The sequence below is a fragment of the Eurypyga helias genome, unplaced genomic scaffold, assembly GCF_000690775.1.
Source record: "Eurypyga helias isolate BGI_N326 unplaced genomic scaffold, ASM69077v1 scaffold12973, whole genome shotgun sequence".
NCBI classification, from domain to species: domain Eukaryota; kingdom Metazoa; phylum Chordata; class Aves; order Eurypygiformes; family Eurypygidae; genus Eurypyga; species Eurypyga helias.
Window position 1 is genome coordinate 1 of NW_010241915.1, and position 11,919 is coordinate 11,919.

Genomic DNA, 11,919 nt, shown 5'->3' on the forward strand with positions numbered 1-11,919 from the left:
CAAACTGTTCTGTGATTCTACGATTTTGTCAGACTCTTTAGAATAGGTCAGAATTTCTCAGCTGATGCTTTGCAAAGCGTGCCTGCAAGGGCATTGTTCTGCTGGCTTGCGATGACCTGCTGACAGCAAGAGAAACTGCTTTTGGAACACCAGCAGGGTGCTGTGTGTTTATGCATAGTTCCTTGGAGGAAGACACGGGTGTGTTTCAGTACACTAACAGTGGTTCAGACACCACATACACACTTCGGTGTAGTCACCTGTTTTGGCAAATGAGCAGGAAAAACGGTGGCGAGGTCCATGCCTCTGGCTGTGGATGTTGTTCCTAATCGTGGTATTGCTTCTATGAACTTCACACCTATGCTGGAGTGCTCGGGTGTGTATTTGCATGTGCACTCGCTTAACTGTTGAGTAACTATTTTTTTCTGTTGGGCGTTTTATGTAAGCCTCATTACCTACTCGCAAAGTAAGTATGCTGGCAAAGCACTTGCTTACTTTGCCAGCTTTTCCCGTGAAGGTACAGTACATAGCCTGTTGTACAAGGGATTACTTTGGTCTTAATACAGGCCTTTTGCTTTTCTCTTGCTTCAGGAGCTTGGCTTCCATTATTAACCAATACCAAGCCATGGAATGTCCTCATTGAAAGCCTTTTAAGAATATTTCATCGTTATAATCGCAGTTACTGTTTAATCTTAAAGATCTGAATAATGAATGATAGCATTAGAGTTCGTCTTGCTTATCTTTTTTTAGTCTGATTACAACGGTGAGCGTCATATTATGTCTCAGATACTAAGATGCCCAGAAAAGTGTAAAAGCAAAATCCTGTGCTTATTGGAATTGTGACTATAACCGACTTATGTATTAAATATCCAGCTGTGTGTCTTTCACTTGGCTTTCCTCTGGGCCAAAATCGTGGGAAGTGCAAAACATCCAAGCGGAGATGCGATGCCGCTTCGTGTTAAAGCTGCCGCGTCCGTCAGACTCTCATCGCTCATGGACTTGGCTCTCAGAGCTTCACAGCGGGCAAGGAACTGTTATGTGTGAGGTGCAGAGGGACATGCAGCGTTCAAAAGATACTGCTTTGGGGTGGAAGTTGAAATAACGGTTAGAAAGCTTTGCCCGAAGGTGGGCTCTGCCACCTGATTTTTTGTTTTTATAGGTGTCCTACCAGGCTGCTGTTAATGATTGAGTTTGGCCTGTACGCGCTCCTCTGAACCCTTATCTGCGTTGCACAATGGGCTGCTTTGAGTTGGCTCGGCGTGTATCGCCTCTGTCCCGTCGCGGGGTGTGTCTGAAAAATAAATGAGGCTGTTGTTTAAGTTGCAATAATTAATAAGATTTTTCTCGGGGTCCCAGTCTCACAACTGAGGAGGATACAGGCTTGAGTTTATACAGGGTTTTTTTTAACCATGTGCCAGGGACGCTTTCTAACAGTAGGAGTGAGCGATCGTGCGTTCTGCTTAGGTTTGTTACTTGCCTGGACACTGGTCACCCACCAGTGCACCCACCACGTTCGCTCTCCCGTGTCGTTTACATAATAACGTGGTGGCGTTTCGTTCTGGGGAACTTTGGGGGGCTAATGCCGGCGCTTCAGCGCTTAACGAACGCTGGGGCCTGAAGAAGTACGAGCCGCAACCCGAGTCTTGCCAGATTTCCTGATGTAAATTCTCCCGAGAGCGCGTTCTGTTCAGAGACTTGCGTGGTTCGGAGCCTGGTGGGATTTGGATGTTTTAGGTCCTTGCTGATTCTGGGGAGAACCGCGCTACAGGAAGCGGACCGCATACAAGCAAATTGCTTCCCGTTCCTCGGGACTGTTTATAACCTGGGGGCGATACAGAAAAGGGGTGGCAGTAGCAGTCATCTCGAACCAGGCAGCGCTGTAATTACCTTGCGTTGGCTTCTAGTTCTGGGATGGTTTTTTTTAGAAGCTTGGCATAAACTTTTGAACTTTCTTTTCATAATACAGATTATTTTGTATAAAATGTTGGGGTTTTTTTTGTGGTGTTTTTTTGGTTTTTTTTTTTTTTTTTAAATCTTTAGATCAACGATTTTGGGGATAAGCCAGTTTAAAATAAACTGTTTACGGTGACTGCAAGGTATTGTCAAATGTGGAGAGCCTCAGGGTTCAGAGAACTCCTCCTTTCCAGCTGCTGGAGCCCAAAGACTTGGCAGGGGAGAGGGGGAAGGCAGTTCTGCCTAGGTGGTGTGGGACTCTTTATGGGATGCAGGAAAGAGGTTTTGGGGATTTTACGAGTAGTATAATGGTATCTTTTGGAGAAGAACCAAAGGCAAAGAAATGGAGTGATCTTGGTGATGGGGCCAGAATCTGGGAGAGCAAAAGGATAAAGGGGAAAAAGGGGTGGGGGTGGGGGGGAAAGGGAGAATGGGGTAAGTGGAAAGAAACTCATACTTTGGTAACTTAAAGATTTGTGAGGTTTTTGCTATAAATAATCAAGCTGGCAGGAAAAAAGGGATTTCCCTGTGTGAAAAGTTGGATATTTTGTCCAGAAACCATTGTATTTATTTCAGAATGGAAGCCAGCAGGAAATTTTAAGAACACCTTGATGTCGTAGGGTTCCCCTGTGATTTAAGGCTGACAAACTCTATATCCTTTATGCACCTTATTGACATAACAGGATGCATCAAAGGAATCAAAGCCTGTGATAAAAGTCTGGATACATGGAGTTATCAGGAGCAAAAGGGCTCATGAATTAATGTCTCAGTAACCCTGCTGATTTGTTCTGAATCCAGGTGTTTTGGTTGTCATCAGGTATCTTGGCAACATGTGAGATGCTCTGGATTTTTTTTTTTTTTAATCCCTCTTTGGAAAGTGAAGAGGTTGTAGGTTTGTGTGTGTTTTTAAAAACAAAACTAATTAGTTCTTTGAAAAGTCTTGGAAAAAAGCTACTCCTAATTAAAAAAAAAAAAATTCCACACAAGGAGCCGATGGCATTCCTTTTGCCTTTGAATGCGATGTTTTCAGTCTTACGTTTCTGTTTTTAGCTTTTCAATGATTTATTCAAGAATAATGCAAACCGCTCTGAGAATACAGAAAGACGACAAAACCAGAACTACTTCATGGAAATGATGACTGTAGAAGGAGTTTATGACTACTTGATGTATGTTGGTAAGAAGTGATTTCTCTTAATTATTCTTATACTTTATGCCAAATGGGAAGTTCATGTTCTTTGGTAAGAAATAAGTCTGTTCTAGTACTCGTATATAATTCAGCACTTGCAAGCTTAACAATATACAACTTAAGAACAAAGTGCTAAAACATCATCATTTATCGTTTATTACTGCTCAGTTGTTTTATCTCTTTCCTGCATCTCAGAGTATGAGCTTATGGGAGTAGGTCCCTTCCTTTTTCTCAGAGGTGCCTAGGCTGCTTGTACGCTCTGGGAACTAATTATTAAAAGTAGCTAAAAGAAGTATTTGATAAGCAATCTGGAGAATTTTTTTTTTCCCAGTGTTGCACTAACACAACTAAGATATTATTTGCTCGTTTGCAATATTTTTATTTTCCATTGTTCTTTTTTTTTTCTTTTGAATAAGTGATTGGTTGCCCAGGGAAGCTGTGGATGCCCCGTCCCTGGAAGTGTTCAAGGCCAGGCTGGATGAGGCTTTGAGCAACCTGGTCTAGTGGAAGGTGTCCCTGCCCATGGCAGGGAGGTTGGAACTAGATGATCTTTAAGGTCCCTTCCAACCCCAACCATTCCTTTATCATCAGTATTAGGAGAACCTTGTCATCGTGTGTTACTATAACTTTCCAGGTAGGGTAGTTTTCCGCATTCCTGACTGGCTTCATCACCTCTTGATGGGAGGAAGAATTCTCTTCAAAAACACACTGGAGCTGTACACGGACTATTACTTGGATTATAAGTTAGAACAGCTGTTTCAGGAGCACCGGTTGGTTTCTCTGATAACGCTGCTGAGAGGTCAGTAAAAATTACGTCTTCGATGTGGAAAATACTGCTTTAACTTGAAATCCCTTCTGTTGAAGTTTCCAAGTCCTGAACTTTGCGATGCTTGATTAAAGCTAATGGAGCTTTAAAAATCAAGTGAGCCTACAAAAAGATTCCAAAAGCTTGTTGTGGAAAGGTGCTGAGTCAGCCGTGTTGTCTGTCAGTGGTGATTACAGCAAAAAGCACTGCAAACAGCTGTTTGCTAAGTTGTGCGAGGAACAAGGAAAGCAGAATGGAGGTGGGTTGGTGTGTCAGAGCTCGAATATTTCATCCGATCTTTTAAATGACTTGTGCGCTGCGTCATGGTCCTTTATTGTTAATATCTCTGTTCCCTTTGTGGTGCTGGTGAGCTTTTGAGGGGGCTTGGGTGTTCTTGACCTTCAAATAAGGGTAGGGAGGAGGGTTTAAAAAAAAAAAAGGGCATTTAAAAATCCTCATAGCTGTAGAGAAGCATTATCTGACTACAGTCGGATCTAAACAACGCGTCTGGCCAAAGCTCTGGAATCGAGACAGCTCTGTCCTTACGGAGCCAAAAAGGAAGCTTGTGGCAGACAAAAAAGGAAAGAAGTGAAGTCTTTCAGAGCCTAAAACCAAAACAGAGTGCCTAATATTTCTGACGAACAGCAGTTCTTGCTTTCTCATTCAGAGGGCTGGAGCCCCTCTGCTATGGGGACAGGCTGAGAGAGTTGGGCTTGTTCAGCCTGGAGAAGAGAAGGCTCCGGGGAGACCTTATAGCACCTTCCAGTACCTGAAGGGGCTACAAGGAAGCTGGGGGGGCCTTTTTACAAGGGCCTGTAGTGACAGGACAAGGGGGAACGGGTTTAAATTGGAAGTGGGGAGGTTTAGATTAGATATCAGGAAGAAGTTCTTCCCGGAGAGGGTGGTGAGGCACTGGAACAGGTTGCCCAGAGAAGCTGTGGATGCCCCATCCCTGGAAGTGTTCAAGGCCAGGCTGGATGAGGCTTTGAGCAACCTGGTCTAGTGGAAGGTGTCCCTGCCCATGGCAGGGGGGTTGGAACTAGATGGACTTTAAGGTCCCTTCCAACCCCAACCGTTCTATGATTCTGTGATTAGGGAAATCTGATGTTTTTGACAGATCCAGACAGCGTTTTTAGCACGCGTTGTAAATACTGCACACAGTTTTGAAAACATAAAGGAAATTGTAAGTAAGGAGATCATAACTTAAGTAGAATTGAGCCAAACTTGGGAGATCATGCTTTAAAAATTTGAAAAGAACGGAAGCAAATTGGCGAAAGTCGGTTGTCCCCTACACAGGTGGGGTATTCTGGATTCGGTCAGGCTTTTGCTAGAAAGGCTGTTGTCTGACAAGACTGGAATTCCCTTCCAGTCAAGAAAAGAAGCTTATCTTGGAATCTGAACAACGTTGCGTATGGCGGTAGCTTCCTAAAGACCTGTTCTTCAATGTGTCTCTGCTGCAGATGCTGTGTTCTGTGAAAATACCGAACCTCGTTCTCTCCAGGATAAACAGAAGCGGGCAAAGCAGACTTTTGAAGAAATGATGAGATACATTCCAGGTTCTGTATTTCGTGACTCTCCAGTGAGCATGGTTCATCGTTCCAGCAGATATGTAACCCAGATACAGTCACATTAGCTTTCCAAATTAAGCAATACTCACGCTGCTGAGATGTGAGTTGACTAGTATGTTGCTACTAGGTGTAAAAACCCAGGAACTCGATTTCATCACACTTAATGTTGCTGACTAAGGTTGTAGCACAGTGATTAATAAGGACATGATGGAAATGACCCTTGCAAATGTACTTCATATCATATTATTCATCTTTAGAATGCTTCTATGTTTTGTATTTATCCAGATTAAATCTGGGTTAAAAAAGGCACACCATGAAGCCAGAAGAGAAATCTAAGGAAGGAGGGTCCCATTTGCCGGGTTATTCAGAAAGGAGTTAAAACATTTCAGCTTGTGGTTTATTAAACAGCGTATTAGGGCAATATATAGATATTTTACAAAGTGTAATAATTAGCTGTGTGGCCCTGAAGGAAAGGGAGGAAGAAAGGATGGTTTGTGTTTTCCATTTACCACTTTAAACATAAAAAAAACAGATAAAATTTGACCTCTTTCTCTAAATTAAACTTCTGGTTTTTTAATTACAGAGGTTCTATAACTGCCTCGTGTAGCTGTGTTGCGGTGCCTCCTAATGACTTGTGTGTTTGTTGTTGGTGTCTGATCTAGATTTAATAGGCAAGTGCATTGGGGAAGAGGCGAAATACGAAGGCATCAGGCTTCTGTTTGACGGGATGCAGCAACCGGTGCTCAACAAACAGGTAACTCCTAACAGGAGAGAAACTTGCCTTTTGGCACAGAATTTCCTGAGGTGAAGGTATGGCTGTAGCAGAGGAGTTAAAAATAAAGAGCAGGAGTGTTGCCGTGGAGTGGTTCCAATTTTCTTTGTTTTCCTTTAGTTAACTTACGTTCTGCTGGACATCGGGATTCAGGAACTCTTTCCAGAGCTGAGTAAGGTACGTGCTAACCCTGTTTGAGAGCTGCGGAACGTCGTCAAGCTGCGAGTGAGTCTGGTCGTGGGTGCATTTTTGCTGCTGTTCCCTCGTAATACTAATTTTGAGGAAAACCTGTGTTATATTAATGTGTTGGAAGCATGGAAATTGGGATTATTTAGATTTTTGTCAATTGGCTTTTTCCAAATCAAATCAGGTGTCTGTCATACAGCAAGTCTGAGCTGCCCTTCAGTAGAATTGGGCAGGGCAATCAGTGGTCAGGATCCCTGTGCCTTTTTGAGAATGATTGATTACCACCGCTTTCCCCATTTAGGAAGTGAATTCTGCGTGCGGAGCTCAGGTTGAGGTTCGGCGGCGTTTTTCTTGAGAGCGTTTGGCCGGAGGGTTTCTTACCTCTGGTTTGGTCCCGGCAGCATTCACTCCCGCTCTCCAGGTGAAGGAGAAGGAGTTCACGCAAGACAAAATACCGGGTATCATTACGGGTTTGATCCATGTGGTGTGGGTACTTGTGCGTATCAAACCCCCACAAAGTCTTACGTCGTTTACAGCTTGGTCTTCGTGGCACGCAGGAGATGTTGGAGAGTTAACGGGGTGTTAACAAACAAATCGCTGCCCTCGCAGCTCAGCTGTTTGTTGCCTGAGCCCTGTGTCCGAGAACTGTGGAGAGCCAGCCGTGACTTGTTTGGCATGATGAACAAACGAAGGTGTCGGAACAAGCATGGGCACCTTCCGTCGTTATCCTGAGGGGAGGCCGGCTGAGCAAACCTAGCCTACTTGGTGCATCGGCTCCGTAGCTGGCCTCCTCGCGTCGGAGTTCAAACAGCGAAAAGCAAACAGAAGGCCCAACCCACCAGAGGGGTAAAGTCGTAGCCTGGTGACTTCTGTGCTGTAAGACAAGACCTGATTTAGCCCCGCTGCTTTACTCCACTAAACTGTTTTTGTATCTCAGCAGCTAGTAATTATATATATAGGAATGCTGGCCAGCCTCCTGAAAAAAACTAAAGACTTCGTGTGTTATGCATTTCAATAGTGTTTAAGGCACCGGTCAGGCCCGGGGGCTGGCGATCAGTGGAATGAAGTAACTAGGGGGGTATCCCATGGGTCAGTTGTGGGTCCAGTCCTGTTTAACATCTTCACTGATGTGGGTGAGGGGGCAGAGCAAGGCTGGTGGTGACACAAAACTGGAAGGAATGGCTGGAAGATCAGAGGGCTGTGTTGCCATCCCAGAGGTACCTGGACAGGCTGGAAAAATCATAGAATCATAGAACGGTTTGGGGTGGAAGGGAGCTTAAAGACCATCTAGTTCCACCCCCCCTGCCATGGGCAGGGACACCTTCCACTAGACCAGGTTGCTCAAAGCCTCATCCAGCCGGGCCTTGAACACTTCCAGGGATGGGGCATCCACAGCTTCCCTGGGCAACCTGTTCCAGTGCCTCACCACCCTCTCCGGGAAGAACTTCTTCCTGATATCCAATCTAAACCTCCCCACTTCCAATTTAAACCCGTTACCCCTTGTCCTGTCACTACAGGCCCTTGTAAAAAGTCCCCCCCAGCTTCCTTGTAGCCCCTTCAGGTACTGGAAGGTGCTATAAGGTCTCCCCGGAGCCTTCTCTTCTCCAGGCTGAACAAGCCCAACTCTCGCAGCCTTTCATCACAGGCTAACAGGGAACCTCATGAGCTTCAGTCAAGGGAAATCCAAAGTTCTGTCCCTGGGGAGAAACAGCCCCAGGTACCAGGACAGGCTCACCCATTTGGAGAGCAGCCTGGCAGGAAAGGGCCTGGGGGTCCCGATGGACACCAAGCTGACCGTGAGCCATCTGTGCGCCCTCACAGCAAGGGCCGCAAATGGCCTCCTGGGCGCGGGCAGGGGAGGAATCACAGCGATGCCTGTTCTGTTCGACAGAGACTCGTCCTTTTCCAGGTGCTTGGTACCGAAACACGTGCATCGGTACAGCAGAGAACACACAGATACTTCAGGCAGGTCAGCACTTAAAGGGAAAACTGAGCATCCTTGGGAGCTTTGCTTTGAGCACCGCTCCTTTGGCGGGGGAGACAGTGATGGGATAAATGGGAAAGTATTCATTAGCGGGGCTGTCAGTCTGCTTCCCGCACTGGAGATCTGGTATCTTGAAGGTGTATCCCCCTACACGTACCAGTGCGGATACTGGATCACTTGAGCACCCCCACGTTTAACGGCAGCGTGTGTAAGGGACAGGAGCTGGAAACTGCCCAGGACGTGAGTTTTGCCTTTGACGCAGCGTATGGCCAGTCCCTTGGAAGTCTGTCAGCCACAATCTGAGGAAAAGGGACAGCTGAGATAGGAGAAGTATTCCTAGCAGTGGAAGGAAGGAAACCCAGTGGAAAAAACTGCCGTGAGAGCGCTATTTCCAGAGCAGAAAATTGCTGCGTTAAGAGCATTGTACTTAGTGGTTAGGAATGGGGGAGGTGAGAACTTCCAGAGGAAGAAGAAAACACTTATTTTGAGAAACAGCATTAAAACCCTGAAAGCCTGTCTTTCTCTTCACTCTGGTTTCAGGTGGATGTTTCCCAATACCATTAACCATTGCAGCTCAGCTCGATCATTTCTGTGTAAATACACATTTTTCTTTGCACTTGAGTGAATGTTTCTCCCCTTTGCTGTTTGACAGGGTCCAAAGGAAGCCAGCTGCGTGTCCTCTTGGATGTGAACGCAGGGACCTTGCTGGACGCCCAGCAGCAACATCGGCTGTTGTAATGGACGCGTGATATTTTCCCCCTTGCACTGTACATTTCCTTGTAAATAACGTAAAATTTTAAGTTCTTAAAAAAAAAATCTCTTTATGCAATAAAGACATTAAAATTTAATACCAGTTACAAGTAAATAATATATCTGTACTGTTTATTTAAATTTTTTTTTAGGTGTTCTGAGTAAAAGTCAAATGAATTTCCCTGAAATATCTGTGTGAAGTTATGGGATGGCATAAAAGACGACAGCTGGGAGACCAGGGAACATATGCTGTGCTGAAAGAGCAGTTGCTGTTGTCATCCTTAAAGGATACGTAGAAGAATTGCTCGGAAGAAGTTATAGAATACTCCCTTGAAGTTATTTTTAATGGTGTTAACGAACCTTCCTAAGCTTTGGAAAACAAAATTACGTGATTGAATCTATTACGTACGAATCGCCTCAGAACTATCTCTGGCCGTTGTGCTTTCCGTAAGCGTGGAAAATCATGTCATTTAGTTTATTTGAATATCTGACCTTCAAATCTAGAGCAGTCTGAAAATAATAATGGGTGTGAGAAGTGGTTTTGCCTTTTACTTCAGCCTTTATTTTTCTGCAGTTTCTTCCTTGGGTTTGTCACTATTCTTCTGCGACGGCCTCTTCACGGGCTTAGAAAAGAGGATGCGAGGTCTGTTCGTCGCGGTTTGGGGTGGAAGGTTTTGCCTGTGAATCTTGCGTTGTTGGCCCAGCCTTTATAAAAGAGGCTTTGAAAAGGACCCTGGTCTGGATTTTTAGCGTGCTTTGCTCGCAGAACAATACAGAGATGTTTTAATAGGCACTCCTCGATTTTTTTCCTTTCAGACAACACCCCCTTTCTCCGTTCACAGGCGAACCGGTCCGATGCAGTATGAGCGTGCTCTGTCAACAACATCATCCGTCTGTGCCACTTTTGCATACCATTTCCTTCTGTTTTTCAGATGAACTTCAAGTGTTATTTACACAGATTCACAGAGTGGAAGGGGTTGTAAGGGGCCTCTAGAGATCATCTCATCCAACCCCCCTGCCAGAGCAGGATCACCTAGAGTAGATCACACAGGAACAAGTCCAGGCGGCTTTTGAAAGTCTCCAGGGAAGGAGACTCCACCACCTCTCTGGGCAGCCTGTTCCAGGGCTCTGTCACCTCACAGGGAAGAAGGGTTTCCTCATGTTCAGGCTGAACCTTCTGTGCTCCAGTTTATGGCCGTTGCCCCCAGTCCTGTCCCAGGACACCACTGAGAAGAGCCTGGCCCCACCTTCCTGACACCCACCCTTTAGGTATTGATAAGCATTGATAAGATCCCCCCTCAGCCTCCTCTTCTCCCAGCTCAACAGACCCAGCTCTCTCTGGGTATGCCCAAAGGTGGTGTTACAACTTCAGAAATTAACGTGCAGGTACAGCCCGGTCCCCAAGGGCACCCTGTTACGGGTTTGATGTTGATTTGGGGAAGATCCTTCTGTAAATTAGTAACTTTAGGGGCTGGTATTGACAAATCACCAACGCCACATCACAACCGGTAGCGTGGCGAGGTTGGTGGTTGTTTTTTGTCCCTGTTCTCACACGACTTACCCCACACAGCTCCGTGGTCCAGATATTTCCATGCCCAACCCTTGAATTGGTCTGGAAACTAATGAGGTCTTGCAGTGTGAGCATACTAAATGGTTATCTTTGTGCACCATCTCCTCGGGATCTGTGGGTGTGTTGGCTTTGAGGCGAGTAGTTCAGGCCTAAAAAAATGCAGTGCGCTTTCCAGGAAAACAGAGCAGGTTTATTCAGAGCACTGAAGGTTGGTTTACTACGGCACTAAACAACATGGAAACATGCTAATGTCCAAAGTCCGAAAGTGAACGATGTTAGAAAGATAATCATTTGCACCATTCATAAGCAATCACTTCTGGAGAAAGCATCGGGAGCATACACTTAGCATTTAATCTGATTTCCCATTTTATACTCCCAATAGGATCAAGGTTACGATAAAGCCCGGTTATGCTGCGACAAGCCGCGTCACTGGGCAACTTCCGAAGGTTGCCACGGTGCTGCAGGAGTCCATGCGCGAATCCAACGTTCTCTCTGAACACGGCTGGTGCAGGGTAGTGGTCAGGGATCCCTTTTTCTTTGGAAGAAGGTGTAAAATTGGGTATTTTTCTATGAAACATAGATTGTGTTCTCACTCTAGACACAGTCCCCAAACTGGTTATGTTAAAGAGTGAAGTGTATGTACTCAGTTTGCTAAAATGGATGAAAACCAAATCTAGCTTTCCTTTCCTCTTTCCCGTTAATAAGTGAGACGCTCCATCTTGGAAAGTAAGATGGAAAAACTTTTTTAAGTTGCATATAAGTGGACCTTGTGCTTTTAATGACGCTGGGCTTAGTCCAGCACTTTAATTGGCGTCGGCATGATACGGGAAGCAAAGTGGAATTACTAGATGGAAAGCTTTAACCCTGAGCAGAGATCAGGGGATCTTGATCTGTAATGAACAGCTGTAATGAACCCGATCCCTGAAGCTGGTTTACATTACTGGAATCAGATCCTTAATCAACTCACTACCCAGAGCAGCCCAAAGGATTTGATAAGTTAAAACCATCCCATTTTGGTGGGCGGGGGTTTTATGACAGAGCGTCAACATTAACCAGTACTTTGCTGCTTGAAACATCCGATTGAATTGCGCCTTAACGCAAGCTGGGTCGTACCTGCCAATTCAAACTAAGAGAAGTGGTGAATTCCG

The 11,919-nt window shown here is 45.3% G+C and overlaps 1 protein-coding gene across 1 annotated transcript; it reads left to right on the top strand.

Moving 5' to 3' along the window:
- Nucleotides 1–3,000: 3,000 nt before the first annotated feature.
- On the top strand, nt 3,001–9,310 carry LOC104507573 (sorting nexin-14-like; the record flags this gene model as incomplete). The annotated part of the gene is made up of 6 exons (XM_010148900.1): nt 3,001–3,124; nt 3,771–3,935; nt 5,402–5,497; nt 6,172–6,263; nt 6,402–6,458; nt 9,104–9,310. Coding segments are annotated over 6 exons (573 nt in total), but the record flags the coding sequence as incomplete, so codon positions are not given.
- Nucleotides 9,311–11,919: the final 2,609 nt, after the last annotated feature.